Raw genomic sequence first — 20,227 nt, 5'->3', positions numbered from 1 at the left:
ATCCCAGATTGTCTTCCAGAAACAAAGTCCAAAAAATGACCCTAGATCCCTGTGTAGTTTACTTTTCCTGCATTTATGCCACAGAAGGACAGGAATTAAACGATAATATTCCATTATGCACATAATAATTTCATTGTAGATCAAAAATAGCTACCATTATAGAAAATTATTGTAATATTAAATCTCAAATTTAGCACATTATTCATATTTATATCTAGAACGATTGAAAAGGAGAGAAGTAGCGACATTAACTATGAATGGATCACAAATGATTAACCACCTGTTTTACGTGAGTTATTAATCGTTTCACTGTCAATCCGAGTGTCTCGAAATCATGTCTTTGTCCAATTACCTTCCTTAGAACGAAAACTAAGGCCAATTGTTTATGAAAAATTCATTGAAATCAGCAGGATAAAAGCAAGAATGTTTGAAAATGTTCGTTTTCTGGTAACATGTCATTAATCCTATCCATCTTTTACATAGGAGGTTGAGAGGAAACTGGTCTTGTGTCCAAAATGGCTGGAGACCTCAAGAATCCTTTATTTGCAATATCAGTATTATGAGGTGTATTCACGTTATAACACTTCATTTTTTTCAGGACTGGTAACAGATAGAAACGTGATGTTCGTTTTAAAATACGCGAGCACTCGTTGTCAACGCGTGACAGAGATGGCACGTACGGCACACAAAAAGCAGCAGTGACTATTTTTGATACTTACGATACTCTACAAAAACAGCGTGTAATAATTCGTTTTCTCCATTTGCGTGGTGTAACACCGCTGGAAATTCATCGCTAATTGATTGAGACACGTGATGATGGTGTCATAGATGTGTCTAATGTGCGTCGTGGTTGAGACAGTTCAAAGAAGGCAAGAACGTCATGTGACAACAAACAAAAACAATCTTGGCTTCGCTTAAGCCGGTCGGACGACATGATCAAACTAATGGAGAAAGTTGTTTTGGAGGATCGTCGAATGAGTGTGGATCACGTCGCCTCCAATGTTGGCATTTCCGTTACTTATGTGCATGCAATCCTGCATAAAGACCTGAAAATGTGAAAAGTATCTTCCAGCTGGATGCCACGAATGCTGACGGACGACGACAAGAGTCAGGGCACATCGCACATCAGGTCAGGGAATGTTGATGAGACTTTTTTAGCTGTTTCGAACGATGGAAGACACTCTCCGTGGACGCTCATGCAGTAGCCGCAACGCTATTGCATCATAGATTTTTCAGTTGTCAAAACAGACTCCTAAAGAAACGTTCGCTGCGGCCATGGAATCATGGCGTAGACATCGTGAAAAATGTGTACGGCTGCAGTGAGATTACGTCGAGAAGTGACCCGTGTTTTGTGTGATTAGTTGGTGAGAAAAGAAGGTGTTATAACTTGAATGCACCCCGTACTTCGTTCATGACACAATAAAGTTACCTTATGTTCGAATATAGTAGAACAGAAAGTAAACCAAAACTTGAAGGTAAAGCACCTATATGTCAATACATTCTTCGCTGCGCATAAGACGAGTTATCATTCTTTCTTGAATAAAGAAGGGCTCTTGAAGCATCTGCAATCAACTGTGTAATCAGTATTTTTAAAAATATATACAAACATGACGGGAAGAATACATAAGTAATCATAATGATGTATTTGCTACTTCTATCTAGCTCTGGGGTGTGGGTTCCCTTGTTTGATTCCAGCTACTTTCTTTATTCTACCATTTTCGTTCATCTCATTATTACCGTTTTTGGTGCATAATCGTGGGACGTTAACTAAAAAAAGTTTCTCCAGCCTCAAATTAAACCCCAAAAAACTATTTTAACCACTTAACGTAAAAGGACGAGTATACTCGCCTCTTTTTTATTTTTTATCGAAAACTTAAAACGAGTATACTCGTCCTAGCTTCCGTTTACCCGTTTTCTTTTAAAAGGCCGAATATACGCGTTTTCTAATGTTTCTTTATGTTTCCACCAGATAGTGCTGCTGAAGAAATTATTTACGAGTCTTGCCGGTCAACAATGAACACTATCACCACCATTTATAATGTTCTTATGTGAATATTGTACTAAAGTAATAAAAAAATTATATTAAAAATGGAACAACTTTCGGTTGAAAATCTGTACGTTAAGAGGTTGTCAATTTCATAACAATTCTGCCTTTTGCAAGGAAGCGAATTTTGAGTTTTTAAACTGCAAAATTAATACTGATGTTTCATTATGTTAAAATACCCGTTACTCATTTTAAGTTAATAGACCAGATAAATAAGAAAAGGATACAGTTCTTTTCAACAGCTTAAATTTATGGTATTTCTCACTTAAAAACGACCCCACTGTTCACCATTAAAAACAAAGGAAAATTTTGCACTTTCGTTTCTCATTTCTTTCTCTTCCCTACGGTAGACCAACGTTAGATTGAAGACCACAATTTCATTTTTCACTTAACAGTTAGCTAAATTTATCTAATTGACACACACACACACACACACACACACACACACACATACACACACACACACACACACACACACACACACACATATATATATATATATATATATATATATATATATATATATATATATATATATATATATATATATATATATATATACCTTATTTTCTTTATATTGCACGAATTAATGCAATGCATGTTACTGTAAATAAAAAAGCTAATTTCCAACTTTAGGATCATTTAAACTTGACATTTTAACATTATTTTATTAATTCTTTAACATTATTCTTCTGTCATCAAATTATCTTACATGATACCTGAATTATCGCAATAAATGTATCTTAACATATATTTGCATATACAGGGTGTCCATAAAGTCCGTTGTCACCCAGTGTATCTTCGAAACGACTGCGAGTATGAGAAAACGCAAAAACACGTCCATCATTGTCTTAACGGGCTTGAATTTTGAGCTTTAAAAGGTCCACTCCATTTTCGTAAAATTTTAAAAAGCAAAGGGATGGTGTAATAAATCGTTGAAAAGGTCTCAACAAGAGAAATAATTTGCAAAAAGTTTGAAGTTCCTATGTTGACCGCATCTAAAATGGTGGGGTTTCACATTGCGTGTCCAGACAGTCCGTTGCCAGCCCGTGTATCTGAGACCGAGAACATGGGAAAACGCAGAAACATATTCGTCATTGTTTTAAGGGATTGAACTTATGTGGTATAAATAGTCCGCTCAAGACCTCCCAAATAGGGGTACGGGAGTAAACTTGAAGATTTCAAATGGCAAACGGGGTCGAGTAGTTTGAACGGGCTCGACAAATGAACTTTTTAGTGTAAGCCGAAATCTAAAATGTCGGTGAAATAAAATTTCCGATTGAAGGCCTTTGATGACTTTTAGATATGTATGGCTTGTGACAGGCACGTAGCCAAAGGGGGGGGGGGGGTCCGGACCCCTTCCCCCTTCGAGACCAGAAATGAAAAAAAAAATAGGGAAGGATGAAACAAAATAACATGAGAAAAAGAAGGATCAGCGTTAAAAATAAACTACAGGAAGCTTTTGGTTACCCTTTCTTATGAGGAAATTTGTATTACTTGCAATACATAGTTGCGAGGTTAGCGAGATATCATGGAAGAATAAGGGAATTTGAAATTTCTAGAAAAGTTGCGGAATTCTCAGAATTTCTGCTACTTGTCAGGGAGATTTCAAGCTTCCGAAAGCCTAGTACCGTTGTGTAACAGTGTGGACATTTTTTATCATAATTTTTCGTCATCGCATCCTTACAATATCAAACATGTTATTTCAAAAACAATTTTTTACTGCTCCTTTAAGCTGTCATTTGAAACAGACAGTAGTTGACGGAATAATAAAAACAAAAATATATGTGGAAAGAAAGTTCTGTTAACATTTGATTCAACAGAAAAAGGAACGCAGATATTGCAAAATATTTTACAAGACATTATTGAGTATGTACTTTTTATAATAGTGAATATGTACTTCTTATAATAGTTGAGGTCATAATGAAAAGAAAATTGTTATATTTGAATTAACAGAGGAAGGATGTAAATAGGGTATATTGTGTAATCTTTTTCAATACGTTTTTTAAATTTTATTTTACTCGAGATTTCTTCATAGTTTATTAAAATATTTACCAACATATCCTCACAAACCAATATATGTTGATAGTAAAGTAGTTTAGATTGATCGAGCTCCTGGGCCATCAGAATTTCAAGTCACGCCCTCCCCCCCCCCCGTTACGAAATCCTGGCTAAACGAACCAATGTATGTTCCAGTAAAATTATTTAGAATGATCGAGCCCCTAGTGTGATGACCACAGTATTTCATGTCACGGACCCCCCTTCACGAAATCCTGGCTACGTGCCTGCTTGTGAATAAGATGCTTCTACGTTTGTTTTTTTTTGTTTTTTTTTTTTTTTTGTTTTTTAAAAAATATTTTTAGGCAGGGTGTACGTATCGTAAATTCTTTTGTAAAACGAGAAAATGATGTTATTGAATTGAGACTATTTCTGTGCATCTTGCCCCTAGTTTTGTAAACGGAGGCGCATTTTGGTGTTACAATGCATTGCCATGAGAAAAGGTTTTTTAAGAAATGGTTATTTCAAAAGTAGGATAAAGAGTTGCGAAAATATGGACGTCAGAAAGAGGGATCAGTACTACCTGAATGTAGAGAAATGGTAATCACTACAGGTTTTAGACATATAGGACTACGTAGTTTCGCTGATTGAAAATTAAACAACCCGCATACACAGTCCCAAATTACCTTCGAATTAGTTACATTGGCGTGAATCAACCTTTGCATAAACGTCTTAATGTGTGACTTGTTCGTTCTGAGATTTTCCTCTAGGCGCACCAGTCGAAGCAGAGTTGACGCTACACAGGTTGAGTGTTCGGCCAGGCAAGTTATCCATTTGACAAAGTTGAGTTGAATTGATTTTGAGGTTAGCGTCCCTTTTAGCAGCGAGGCTATATGAGACGGGACCTCCTAATGAACGTGGAATCCAAACCACTTAAGCTCCCGCCGGGAATCGAACCTGGGTCTCCCACGCTAAAAGGCGCGCTCTCATTTGACAGAGACAGGCTTAATACCAAGAGAAATTATTCTAATGCAAGCAATTAAAAGTTCAATTACCTATCCTATTTGGACATTTGGATGTTATTTTGTTTAGCAACTTCTACACTTCTCACAAACAATGGTGAGTCATGCGTTACAGTGCTCATAATTTTTTATATTGTTGTAGTTCTGTCTGCCTTCGCCTCGAATCCAATCTTCATACAAACGAATGTAATTGGGTGCAGTCTTCCAATCAGCACTTAAATGAAGCAGTGAATGCTTTGTTCTACGAGATTTTATCGAGGATAGTTTGATTGCGCTTGTGTATGAGTGTTCGACTTTCGCTGAAGATTTTGTTACGACATTCATAATGAATCGTATCGAAAGGGCACGTTCTGCTGAAGGTATATTTGAACTTATTTTTTTTTTCGAAGAATGTAGGCGAAAATATCGTGCGACTACCTGTATTTAATGAATTTTATCCCGATTTTATGGCACATAATTTCAAACCCTTAAAATAATGACGAATGTGTTATATGGGGCGTCTTTCATAGCTCAAAATTCAAGCCCCTTAAAATAATGCTTTTTTTTGCTCTTTTTTTTCAGTCGTTTCGAAGATACACTGGGTGGCAACGGACTCTATGCACACGAAATGTGAACCCCCGCCATTTTGGATGGGGTCAACATAAGGACTCGAATCTTTCGGCAAAATATTTGTCTTATCGATACCTTCCCAACCATATGTTACTCGACCCCCTTTGTCATTTAAAATTTTCAAGTTGATCCCACGTACCCTTATATGGGGGTGTCTGGGGTGGACCTTTTATAGCTCAAAAGTCAACCCCTTTAAAATAATGATGGACGTGTTTTTGCGTTTTCTCATGTCCGCAGTAGTTTTGAAGATACACTGGCTAGCAACGAATATTATGGACACCCTGTAACTGGAACAAACCTTTAAAAAGTTTTAGTTAAACGTGAATTGCACACTTTACTCACGGTCCTTCTACATGAACTACCAACGGAGCCGTACTACTCAGAAGTAAGGTTTTCCAAGTGTTCCAGTCCGATTTGCTTGAAATTCTGGAGTGAATAAAGGAATCAAAAGTAGGACATACGTGTTTTTTTTAATATCGGCCAACGTGGTAAATGAAGGGGATAAATACCCCCTAAAGTGCAAATATTGGGCAAAATAACATCTCGTAGTAAGGCCATAACTAGCAACGTACAATGCGGATTTGCTTGAAACTGCAGTGAAGAATCGACTGTAGGCTGTATGTGTTTTTCTATATCGGTCAACGTGGGGGATGAAGTTGTAAACACCCCTCTAAGTTGCGAACATAGGGCAATATGACACATTTTAGCAAGGCCATAACTAGTAACGCACAATGCGGTTTTGCTTGAAACTCTTGCAGTCAAAAGAGGGCATATATATATATATATATATATATATATATATATATATATATATATATATATATATATATATATATATATATATATATATCGGCCAACGTGAGAATGAAGGGGGTAAACACCCCCTAAAGTGCTAATGTAGGACAATATGACATTTTAGCAAGACCATAACTAGTTACTCCGTTAGAGAGACACATTGACTAAAGTTGGAAAATAGCTTTAACTTCGGCCACTTCACGTGAAACAATATTGTGCGTCACTTAAATGTCCAAAACCACGTTTCTGAGGCCGTAAATGAAGTGAGGTTATGCTCCTCACTTGCCTGGAAAGCCCACCGCCGGAGATCTACGTCAGGCAGTGGTAAATGTGCACCTACTATGGTTTGAGAGTTTTATATTCGGCTAGCGACACCTCACGCAATTTGTCTCCTAGGGTTCCACCTGAAGAGACTTGCTTTTCCCAACGGTACGACCTTTTCGGGACGTTACTCTTTCGTAGTGTTACATAATGAACTGTAACGACAATCTCTTTCGTTTTCCACTCTTCCATAATTCAACTGATTGCCGCTTGTATTTCAAGTCCACAGACTCATCACTCATATCACCTCAGGTCCCTGATTTTCCCCTTTGCTCTCCTCGTAAGTTTCATCGACTTCTCCAGAGTCGGTGATTGCATTTGGTTCCATGACACCCTCATCCAAATCAAAGTTTACAGTAACGTCTTCGTTGTATATTGGCATGGCTCAATCTTCAGCGTCATTTGTCAATTCTCTGAGATAGTTTACACGGCGTGTCTCTGCCCTGTTTCTTTAGGTGGTTCTAAAATGTCTACAATAGCAAAATAGGCTGCAAGTAGACGAATGACAGTTAATGAGTTGACCCATTTTGGTTAGGGCCTTTTAGTTTTAACTTATTACGGCCCAATAAATATAATAATAAGCATGCCTTATTGTGCATATACAGGGTGACTGGTAATTCGATGCATTTCTTGCAAGGGGATATTCTACAAATACTTTGGAACATTTTCACCTATACGAATCGGGGGTCGCAAATCAATACCTTCTGAGTAATTTGCACATGTGCGATTTCTTTGAAATTTGTCGGCTAACGAAAGATTAGCGAGAAAGTTTACATGTGTAATCCTCCATATTTCTGTAGGTCACGTGGTAATGTACAGCTCGTAACTCTGCACCGTTGCTGTGTTATAGGTTTGAACGTTAAGTCAAGTGTAGTATTCCAAAATCCATTATTGCACCTCAGAAAGCAGGATGGCAACATCGCAGAAGTACTTGCCCCTAGAAAGTGACTGCATGGTTGGGAAGAGGTGGAACGAAGATAGTGTGCAGTCAAGAGGAAACGCGAACTATGACGGATTTCATACTCAGGATTGTGCATCTATCTGGCCAATATTCGACCCAGTGAACGGGTGCATTCTTTTCCAGGAGGAGGACACCTTTTGTCTGCATGCCACGCTCTGGGATTTCACAGAATCCCGCAACGCACGCAGCAGTTAGGCATAAAGCCTATATCCTGGTGACTGTGGTACCCATAGCCTAGAAAACCAGTAGTAATACCCCACGCTGATCCCAAATAAATGTGTTAATCTCTTTGATCGCTCTGAGATGAATACGAACTTCTTTTGGCAGTGGTACGTCGCCACGCTGCCATTGGTTTGACAAGGTCTTTATACATGTATTTATGCAAGGGAATGACTCAAGGAAGGGTTCGGACTTCTAACTCCGGGGTCATATCGGTTTTTTGGTGGGTCTAGGATTTCGGAAGGAACTGACCTAGCCTTCAAGAAGGTACCATTCCGGCCTTTGCCTGGTGGGAGTGAAGAACACCAGAGAAAATCTAGTCAAAGCAATGACAGCGTGTCGACGTACCACCCCCAAAGGGAATCCGTGTTCAACTCTGAACGATCAAAGTGATGATCATGTTTATTTGGGATCAGCATGTCGTATTACAATTTGCTTTCCAGGCAAAGGTACCACAATTACCAGGATATACGCTTCTATGGCTCACTGCTGCGTGCCTTGCAGGATTCTGTGAAATCCCAGAGCGTGGCATGCAGACAAAAGGTGTCCGCTTCCTGAAAAACAACGCACCCGTTCTCTGCTCAAATGTTGGCCACACAGATGCACGACCCTGAATATGAAATCCATAGTTCGCGTTTTCTCTTGGCCGAATACAATCTCATTCCACCTCTTCCCAACCTTGCAGTCATTTCCTAGGGGCAAGTACTTCTTCGATGTTGACACCCTGCTTTCTGAGGCACAGTAATGGATTTTGGAATACTACACTTTACTTCACGTTCAAACCTATAACACAGCAACGGTGCAGGGTTACGAGCTGTACATTACTACATGACCTACATAGGTATGCAGGATTACACATGTAAAATTTCATCGCTGTACGAAACGTGGAAGTGGGTCAGGGTGAAACTTTCTCGCTAATCTCTTGTTAGCCGGCAAATTTACAAGAAATCGCACATGTGCAAAATACTCAGAAGGTATTGATTTGCGACCCCCGATTCGTATAGGTGAAAATGTTCCAAAGTACTTGTAGAATATCCTCTTGCAAGGAATGCATCGAATTACCAGTCGCCCTGTATATGCACAATAAGGCATGCTTATTATTATATTTATTACTACTAGTCATTTACTCAAACTTCTAAAACGAAAACATGGAAAGTATAAAATAAACTGTATTCACATAGTTTTTTTTTTCTTTTTGCACGCCAATATATATGTACACGTGAAACGAATAAGTTTTTGCCACAGGGAGAGAGAGAGAGAGAGAGAGAGAGAGCGAGAGAGAGAGAGAGAGAGAGAGAGAATATATGTGTGTGTGCAAGCAGAAGTTTGAAACTGAACGTTTTATTCGTCCTTTTCCACATAGTTATCATGCAAAGTAACACTTCTCCAAATGCTCTTCCAAATTGCACAGCCATTCTTTGTAGAATATGCTACTTTGGCTAGAAAACCAGTGCTCGACAGTGGAAATGATCTGGGCACCTGAAGAAAGTCACGTTCCTTTCAGGGACTACTTCATTTTTAGAGACAAGAAGTCCAGGGTGTCTACTGAGTTTCATTTTCAAAATTCCAGTACATTCAGTATAACTATTAGCAAAATTCCAGTATCTATTACAATGATATTTTTAAAGTTCTTTAAGAATAATCTCAAAACCAGATGGCTGGACGGGGTGGAAAGTGATTTGGAAAAACTGAAGGTTCGAGGATGGAAAGAAAAATGCAAAGATCGGGAAGAGTGGAGGCAAATAGTGGAAGAGGCCAAAGCCCACCCAGGGCTGTAGCGCCAAGTGGTAAGGTAAGAATAATCTCATTTTTGATGATTTCAGGTTTGTAATTGTTTTACCATTAAAAAGTATATTTTATTTTTAATAAATTTAGTTTGCCTTGATTTTTTTTAAACATTTTTAAAGGGCCTCCCAACTTCCCTCACAGGCCTCCACTCCACCCATTGTTTTAAATGTCTAATTACAAAATGTTTACAACTTTGGAAAAATTTACAATCTCAATGAATACAAAATTGTTTCGAAGACTATTAAAACAATTACAAAAAAAAGTATTGTTGACAAATTACCAGTTTCATGATTTTTCCAGTATGTGGATCAAAATTTCAGTGTATTTCTAGTATCAAAATTAAATTCCAGTATAATTCAAGTATTTCCAGTATCAGTAGACACCCTGAAGTCTGATAGCGCTAGGTCAGGGTAATATGGTGAATGGAGAGTCAATTGGTAACCAAGACTTTGTTTCCTCAACATTCAATGTTTCCTGCACTTCATGGGCAAAAGCATTGCCGACTAACAAGTGGACACATTTACTAAGTATGTCTCGGCGTTTTACTTTCAGAGCATCACAAAGTGTTTGCATCTCAACCTTGTAAAATGTCCCAGTTTCGCCCAGAAAACTGAAAATTTTACCATCTTGAAGAAAAGAAAAGAAAGAAAAAAAAAAGCACATGGATCTCTTTGGGTCGAGGAAGTGAAGAATGCTTCCACCGTTTATTCGTAAATTCAGTCTTTAGGTCATGGTGATATACCCAACATTAGTCCACGGTCACAAGATGATCGTAAAAAATGTTTTTATTAGGTTCAACATTTCGGATTCACAATCAACTTACTACTATTTATGAAAAGCTCTTTTCCCTCATTCACTCATATCTAAAAACATAAAAATTACACATTTACGATCTTAAAACATAGCATATTTGTTACGTAAGTTTCATACATGTAGCACGTTTTCCATACGAGGGCGAAAACATTGTTCGGCACAAGTGTGAGCAAACATGTGGAAAATGCGTTTTTCTTTAAATAAAAAATATGGAAAATGCGTTTTTCTTTAAATAATAAATAAATAAATAAATAAATAAACACACACACCTGGATAAGTTTCTTTTTATTAAGTCAAAATTACAAATTTGGTTTTAGTATTTTCATTTTTGCTTGTTTCAAATAAGCAGCAGGATAAACACCCAGGAAGCTCACACATGCTTAACGAAGTATTATTATTATTACTCTCGAAATGGATCATAAAATTATTAATAATTCTCTCTTTTTGTTTTAAGTTTCTTTCTGTATATGTTCAATAAACTCTAATAACAAGAATATTTTAAAAATAAACTAAATAACTTTACAAAAAAAAATATACACACACAGTAGATATATCTATCTATATATGATATATATATCAGTAGCTGAAGAACATGGTTCAGTTTTTTAAAAAAATATTTTCGTTAATCCCATATACTTTTGCATTACAAAACATATCAAAATATTTTAAAAAAGAAAACTACTAGCAAATACTTTATAATATTAATATGATTATCACGTTAACCTCCAAATACAAACATCAAAAAGCAATTCACTGGTTTCTTTTTACACTACTCTAATGCAGTGGGTTTTAATACTAACGTGTTACATGTTTTCTTGTGACTGGGTGAAAGAAAAAAGAAGAAACAGAAGACAGACAAACAACGACAAAAGGCAAAGCTTTCCCTGTGTCAGAAAAATTAAACGGTGGTACACTGCTGTCTGAATATTGCAAAATTCACGTGAATATCTTATGTGGTCCTTGTTTTGTTTTAGCTTATGAGTACGGGAAAGGCATATCTTCGCCAAACTTGCTTACATGAGCAGCATTCTTCGCTTTGTATAGCGTCTGTAAATAATGAAAAGAAAATTAATTAATATTAATAGGGAATATTTATAGTTACTAAAAAATCATATTAATAATAAAAATAATAATTAAGTGTTCATATGTGACGAAAGCAGAAAACGCTTCTCGAATCATCTTTAGAGAATTTCATGTTACATTTGTACAAACTAAGGATCTAGAGCAGATTGAACTGGATTGGCATAGGACAGGAACCGTGAGTGCCCAAATCATCGTCGTGAGATTGCAACGAGGCAAGCAAGTGTCTCGTTATTTATGTAGTAGAGCAGTGTGTCGAGCGTAGTTTGATGCCGCAGAAATTGAACAAATTATGGTAGGGATTCATTGTAGCCCTTTCCGATGCTAAGTTCAGGAGTTGTTTATCGTAAAAATGTGTCCAAGTGCGTAATTTTCGTGTAGGTCGTAGCACTGAGAACTGTAGTGTACGGAAATATGCGGCACATAGTCCACGGGTCCACCATACCGACGCGAACAGCTCGAAACCGGCCTCCCTTGAAGAGGATCCCGCCGCTATTACGTGTGGTTCGGAGTTTGGCAACTTCGAAAATCTGCACACACAGTGCGTGATGGCCAGCAAATGCTGCATCGCAAGAGCACCGTGTACGTCCTGACACTGTGTCATGTGGCTGAGCGAAAAAGAACTGCAGGAGGCTGTATGAACGTCATTTCACGGGTGATCGAAGGAAATTGGCTATATTTAATGAGGCGTGGATTTACTTCACAGACTGTGGAAAAAATTCGTGTCGTTACTACAGATGTGTTGACGCCAAGGGCGGAAGCACGTTCTTCCGCCAGTGCGCAGAATTTCTCAAAGAGGTTCATGATTGTGAACGGATAGTACAGGGGCAAACTGCGCCTCCGAAAGGTAGAACGAAACGTCAAAATCAATGCTGTGTACTACCAGACTCATGTCCTGACTGAATCCCAGCATAGTACGGACAAGACATGAATAAGGTTGAACTGCACCAAGACAAGTAAGTCATCCAGCTAAAGGAAGAAAACATCAATGGAATTCTATTGCCGTACGGAACAAGAAACTTGGAATTTTGACAATTCCTTCTCTGACATTCCTGTCAAAAGTCTACATGCCAGCCAAATGGATTATTGTGCTTTCGAACTTCTCAAGCGGCGCCTGTCCTAACGTCACGCCCGCATACTCTCCAGCCTATGGAAAGCCTGTAAATAGGCAAGAGAAGCAATACCCATGGTCTGGAACCAGCTGCAACCAAGTCTCCTGCAATGGAAACTCCGATGCTGCGCAATAGTCGGTAGAAGTGGCATACAGATCGAACACAACCTATACTAAAAACACAGCATTTCTAAGGTAAGGGCACATTCAAATTCAGGTTAATATAAATGCATCAACCTCTGTATTGCCAGGTTACTTTGAGGAAAAATCCACGCGAAAGCGATGGGATGGAAGGAAAACGTGAGAAACGAAGACCGCACGGTACAAAAGTAGTGTACAAGTTTGAGTAGTGTGAAACACTCTAGTTTCAGGGAATAGAAAAGAAACAGTGTTAACGGGATCACGGGAACGGGAGGACTAAATTTATTATCGTAGTACATAACGCTAAACCAATTACACACAATTAGAAAGATCGTTCAAATGACACAAAATCGTAACTATAAAAGGAAAACGTGTTAGTCTGTGAGTCACTCTAATTTCTAATAGTAAAACGTCAAACTCGTGTGTTGCTACCTGCGCTGCTTGATACAATAAATGTCGTTAACGTGCAGGTAATTTGCCGATCTAGAACGATTGTGACGATCTAGTTGCGACTTAAAAACAGTATTGTTTCAATTTAATTATTTCAAAATGGATAGTGATGACACTGAACATGGATGTGCTTTGTTGTTTACTACTAGGACAAGAACGGTAAACATATTTACATTTGAGCATTAATATTTATATAACAGCTACGTTGGTTAGTAATGAAACTTAAAGGAAATTACATGTACACAATTAGCGCTTTTAATTAGCACGATTTTAAGCTATAGTGTACAGCGGGTCGATGGCTCGGCGCAACAACTAGCTGAGGTATAAAAGTATTACAAAGGCGTTGTCTGAACTCATACTCGTACATTATCATATTGTTAGCAGTTCTTGTCAGTCTAAACTAGTCACCATTATTATTTCGCTAACGGTCCTGGCGTTCAACAAGGTTTTATGTATCATCCGCAAAGACGCGCGCTGATTGGTGTCGAAACCACAAATCCACACAGGGGTGGCTCTGTAATGTAGTCACAAAGTCACGTGCCTTCCCAAATAATACAAAAAATTAATTAGAAGAAAAACATGGACATTTGTTTCTGTATACGATTGTGAAGTGGCGAGCAAAAAAATAGTTTGCTAATATATAGTATACAACCCTTATTGATGCGTATGAGAGATTTGGCAATATTGTGTAAGTCACGATGCTTGATGTTACTCTCTGCTCAAAAGTGTTTTGGTTTGGCTTTTTCTAGCGATCACCTGCGTTACACATCAGCCTTTTAAGCACTTACCCTTAAGTACAATGCAACGACACACTTTTCGTGACGGAAAAAGGTATCCGATTCGGTCAGCAGACGGAATCGCAAGAGGAGAGGAAAAAGGGCGGAGTCTAAGCTCTGTGGCTGTGCTGACTAATCAACCCGAGTGAAATGGCATGGATTTGTTCCGCTTCTCACACACAGAATAACTACTCAGACGCAAAGAATCCACAATAGAATGTCGAATAACTGTTTGGGACGATCATTTAAATCATTATGAAGAGAGAGAGAGAAAAAAAAAACACTTTCTTACTATATTTTTCATTTTTGAAATTGAATGACACCTGATGTATATTTAAACTTTTTTTTTTTTTGAAGCGTTGAAGGAACGAATGGATATTCTTGAATTATATTTTAAATGGATTTACCATTGAAAACAAACATGCGAAGTCACAGACAAATATATGTGTTAAAATAACCATAAGTAGAGGATAGTCAATTGTCAAGTTATGTAGGGCAGATTTGAGGCGAACAACACTCAGGGGTCAGTAAATTCGGTTCCCCGTAGCTTTCGTGAACTTCGATGCATATTTTGAAGCATCCTCGTGCGTATATAATTTGCAAGCATCCCATCGACATGGTTTCGATACTCGATAGGAACATCTGTGATTCAGAGTCTACGGTAAACTGTCTGTCTGTCTATGTCGTGGTGCTGAAAATGACTGGTTGAATGAATTACTCATTTGCTTTAGAAGCGTCGAATTTGATTGCATACTTGCTTCATTGTATCAAGAAAATATTATCGTGCAGAAACTAAGGTTACAAGGCCGATATTTCTGGTTTTGTCTATTATAAAGGAATAAGGAGTGTGCGTTAATTTTAATGCACGGAGTTGGGAACTGTAGTTTCAGCCACCCGCCACCTACGGCGCTACTGTGGGCGAACATGTAATCTCAACTGAAATCACCGGCCGGTGATAGAGGTTTACGGAGAGACTGTAGTATCTCGTTAGCATGTCGCACAATGGTATCAAAAGTTTGTGGCTGGTACAGAAAACGTCACCGACGAGGAGCGCACTGGCCGGCCCAGCACGGCATCAATAGATTTAAACACAGCTCGCGTGGAGATGATGATTCAGGACAAGGGGATCATGTTACGGCATCTGATGGCAGAATTGGAAATGTTCGGAAGCATTCGACACATTGTGCACGATATTCTGCAGTACGCTTCAGACGAGGAAATGAAAACACTTCGTGACAACGTGGCTGAACACGCAAGGGCAGGATTTTTATCAGGAGGGGATCTTTAAACTCATACCACGATGGATAAGTGCCTCAACCGATATGGAGACTATGTCGAAAAATAACCTAATGTATTTATTATCCGTTGGCTGTATTGGTTGTATGAAATAATATATACACGTTTCACTGCAGACTTTGTAACCTTACTTTCTGATCACCCCTCGTACAATAAACGAAGCTAGTTAATTTTTTACTATTACTCAGTTTTAGTATCCTTACAAGTTAGACTCTTAAATATGTATGTTAATGGGTATGTAACCGAATGATATTTACAGAATCGATTAAGAGGGGGGCTCAGTGGTTGAGCGCTTATCTCTAGTGCGAAAGGTCCTTGGTTTGTTCCCACCCATGCGAGTTTGTGTTGACAATATCATGTCCGTAGGCTTTCTCAGGGTTTTACCGATTCCTGCCACATTCTCATCAACAAATTATTTCATAACTCACTTTCACTATTTCATTCGTCTCCTTTAAACTAAAGGCAGTAGCATGAGACGTACAACTAGATATTATTTTTCATTTACAGAATATATTGAGGAAAATTTAATTGAAGAAATGAGTTGAGTACTCTTGGCAATACCAATATTATTCACTTTTTGAATAACTTTAATTCTTCATGCTAAATAAAGTATGTAAAGTTAAATTAAATAATTCTGTATGTAAGACATGTATACAAGGCGTGTTCGGAAAGTAAGCACCATCCTAAAAAAAATAATAATACGAAAACAGTTAAATTTATTTTTACATGAAAGAGCACACCTTGAACTATTTCTCGACACAGTTTCCACTAATGTTCAAACATTTGTCAGAGCGGGCGACAAACTTGTCCAAGCCTTCCTGAACGAAACATCCCGCCAGTATCCGGCAAATACGTACCGTTTGGTTTGAAAGCCATTGCAGCTCTAGTGTCGGCGCTCCACGCTCGTTTCACTGATTCATCGACGCCAGTATAGTTTAGTTGCCGCGAGTGTACTGTGACCTGTGATCGTTTACAATGTTTAAAACAATTGCTGAACCCGCCGACTGTGAGATAGCTAGTGCACTCAAACGTTAATCCGACAGTTCGGTTGGAAACAGTTTCATCACCCGCCGTACAGCCCCGACTTGGCGCCGTCTACCACTTATTCCTACATCTGAAGCGCGAGCTCGGCGGTAAGCGCTTTGAGAGTGACGACGACGCAAATAATGCTCTGGAGTTCTGGTTGTCTTCACTGGTGGGATATTTCTTTGAAGAAGGTTTAGACAAGCTGGTCACCTGCTCTGACAAATGTTTGAACATTAGTGGAAACTATGTCGAAAAACAGTTTAAGGTGTGCTCTTTCATGTAAAAATAAATTCGTTTTGAACAAACCTGTTTTAGGATTTTTTTTTTCTAAACCGTACTTATTTTTTCGGATACACCTCGTATATTGGATATATACCTATACAATGGCAATTTTTTCCCTGCAATATATATTTTTTTTACCTATATTGGACTTTATAGAATGCCTTCAAAGTAAAACATCATTCAAGAACTTTTTTTTTTTTTTTTTTTTTTTTTTTTTTTTTTTTTTAAGAATTCTTTGGAGTCGCTACTGCTTAAACAGACTTCACAATCGGAGGCAGACCGACTACCATTTTAAATTCATTTTCACGTAGCGGCCGATGTAATAGGAACAGCTCCTAGCTATAATAAGGGTCATCAAGAAATTTGTTGTAAATGTTACGTATGTTTGCTGTTGTCTGAACCAAATGAGGTTGTGCGCTGCCAAGCAGCAAAATTAGCGATGAACAACATACTTCCCGGCATTCTGTTTTTAAGGTTTTTTTTTTTTTTTTTCAGAGATTCTCTGGAGTATTGTAATAATGTGAGAAATTCATCACACAAATACAATGCATCCCCTTCAACAGCACATCCTTTTCTCGTCAAACAGTCAACAACATGACCTTGCTATGTATGTTGACAAGTGTGCCTTCTTTGACTTGGCCATTGACGGACGTCTCCACTGTACACACGTCTGCTGGGTCAAAACTGTTTCACTAGGTTTCATAATCAACAAAGATTTGTACGAAGAACATTAATTCCACCTGTGCTATCGGGAGAGCTGTTGTACGGTAATCTCATACACAATCTCATACATTGTTTGATCTTGGAGTAGAAACTTCATTAAAACCAATCAAGAAAGTGAGAAAGAAATTTATAAGAAAATTCATTACAATCATGAAGATTAAACATTTCTTATTGTATAACTAGCAGCGTTCACCCCGCTTCGCTGCGGTCACCCCGGAACGCAATAAACTTTGTTACTTAGATAATTTTTACTTTTTCGCTTTCAAGTGATATGATAAAAACCATAGAAGATTGCAGTAAATCTTAACATTATATCGCCTGTCATTTATGTTAACCCGCCCCGCTTCGCTGCGGTCATCCCGGTGCTGGCATATTGTAAAAGTGTCTGTAAAAATAAGCAAATCAATTAAAAAATTTTAAACAGAAGATTCAAGCTATTTTCCGCTGTATATCGCCTGTCATTTATGTTAACCCGCCGAGTGACACGGTCATGCGGGTTGCATATAAATACGTTTATTTTTACCTATGATGAACTAATAACAAAGGATTTGTACGTTATGGACACTTGAATGGTCAATTATCTCAAGACACTGGTAATTAAAAATTAAAGTGATATGATAAAAACCATCTAGGGTCCAAATCCTAATAACCCCCCAAAAATGAAAGAAATTGGTTCAGCCGTATTAGCGTGATGAGCGGACAAAAAATTGTACGTTCTCTTTTATATATATAGATTTGGGGAATCGTACACGCGTAAAACAGGCGAAATTAAAAACTTCTTAAATGATCTGTGTGATACTGCGGATAAATACAATTACCAATAACTTCGTTTTCACTATCGACAAATAAAAATATACAAAAAGCAAAATCAACTGAAAACAAGTAGATCTTACAGGGAAAAATACATAGGAACAAGAAATTTAGGAATAATCCAAAAAATGCATCAAAAGATTGAGATCTTGGCCAATAATTAGATTTTGGATCAGGGGCCACAACAATTTGGAACGGCCCCTAAATCGAGTTTTTGTATTTTTTTCGGAATAAGCACATCATATTGAGTTAAGTGATAGTTTGCGTTTGGCTACACTATATGTAGTTCTCGAGATATGAGGCACCCAAGAAATGTTTGATTGTATGAAATATATTGAATTTTGTGGATCAGAGGCCACAAAATTTTTGAATCGTCCCTAAATCGAGTTTTCATACTTTTTACGGAATAAGCACATCATACTAAGTAAATTTTGTTTTGGTTTGGTTACACTATATGTAGTTCTCAAAATATGGGGCATACAAGAAAATGTTTGACTGAATGAAATATATTGAATTTTGTAGATCAGGGGTCACAACATTTTTGAACGGTCCCTATATAGAGTTTTCGTATTTTTTACGAATAAGCACATCATAATGAGTAAATTGTTAGTTTTGGTTTGGCTACACTATATGTAGTTCTCGAGATATAAGGCCTACAAGAATTTTTTTGCCTGAAACATATTGAATCTTTTGATCCAAAAAACAGAATTTACAGAAGCTTTGAGAAAGAATGGCGGGAATTTATGGAGGTGCTATGCAGGAGCAATAGCACTTGGATAGTTTAAATAACAACGTTTTTGTTTGGCAACTTAAGTACTTTATTCGGCACAAAAACAAATGCTGTGCTACCAGAAAGCACTATACTGTGCCATTCCTCCCCAAAATAGTATGTTTCTGCGTTTTCATGTCACTATCTCTCTATGTGTGCAGCATTCACAGCACGACCCGCGTGAAGGCGATAATCAATTTCACACCAAATCTACTTTTAAAATTATTTTCTAGCTCAACAGGGAAACCCCTCATTTTGCTCCGACATGAAGGACCCGTTCCTTAGCCCTCATGAAGCATCGACCACATACCAATGGATTTTTCTTCCGATGTTTTATTAGACATTGTGTACGTGTTAAAATCGATAATGTGAACCACTTGAAAGCAAGAATCAACGAAATTGGCAATGTTGGGCAAGAAATGTTTGACAAAGTCTGGTGTGAAAGCGATTATCGTCTGGACGTGTGTGGTGTTGTGAATGATGCACACACAAAAGATGCTGACATGTTTTTTGCTTCTTTTTGTATTGAATAAACTACCTGGGCTGTCAAACAAAACGGTGTATTATTCAACTATCCAAGTAGCATCACTCCTGCACAGCAGCTCCATCAATCGCCATCATTCCGTCTCGAAGACTATAATCTCTGTAATTTTCTATGCATTTTCCTCCTAAGATCTACTTGTTTCCAGCTCATGTTTTTTCGTGTCTTAACAGATTTTAAAATCGTTACCTTACGAACATTTGAAAGAAGGAAAAAAAAAATAAGAAATAATGGAAAGCCTTACCTCATGGTCTATATATGCTTCACATAAGTAACACCATACGGATAAATCAGAGAAGCTTAGAGTTAATGGATGGGAACTTTCGGTCCCATGCATCATCATATGCTCATTAATATAACGGCCACAGTGAACCTAAAATAAAGGAATTAAAAATAATACAGAACACAATGAATCAGAGTACAAATTTACTTCGAAAGTTTTAACTTTAAAAAAATAAAATAAATTGTACACAATTATTTATAAGAAGTGAAGAATACAGCAACAATGTACGAGCTTCCTTTCACATTATGAAACTCTTTGAAGAAGCAAAATTGAACATGTACGTATGTTGACTGGACTAAGCGTTCAGTGGCTTGACTTCTCCTTCATGACTTGAATTTAGTATAAACAGAAACGGAATAAACAAAGTTT

At 37.7% G+C, this 20,227-nt stretch overlaps 1 protein-coding gene across 4 annotated transcripts in view; it reads right to left on the bottom strand.

The window, feature by feature from the left end:
- Positions 1-10,839: 10,839 nt before the first annotated feature.
- Positions 10,840-20,227, bottom strand: part of HDAC6 (histone deacetylase 6) — a 133,508-nt gene continuing 124,120 nt past the window's right edge. For all 4 annotated transcript variants that reach the window (XM_081756248.1, XM_081756249.1, XM_081756250.1 and 1 more), the window contains 2 exons: positions 19,820-19,948; positions 10,840-11,617 (listed from right to left, as the gene is read on the bottom strand). In XM_081756248.1, coding sequence (XP_081612374.1) covers positions 11,546-11,617; positions 19,820-19,948 — 201 coding nt within the window. In that variant the 3' untranslated portion in view covers positions 10,840-11,545. The remainder of the gene's footprint in view (positions 11,618-19,819; positions 19,949-20,227) is intronic.

This window comes from Thermobia domestica, chromosome 4 (genome assembly GCF_964235325.1).
Source record: "Thermobia domestica chromosome 4, izTheDome1.hap1.1, whole genome shotgun sequence".
NCBI lineage: Eukaryota > Metazoa > Arthropoda > Insecta > Zygentoma > Lepismatidae > Thermobia > Thermobia domestica.
This window is presented reverse-complemented; position numbering and strand designations above follow the sequence as displayed.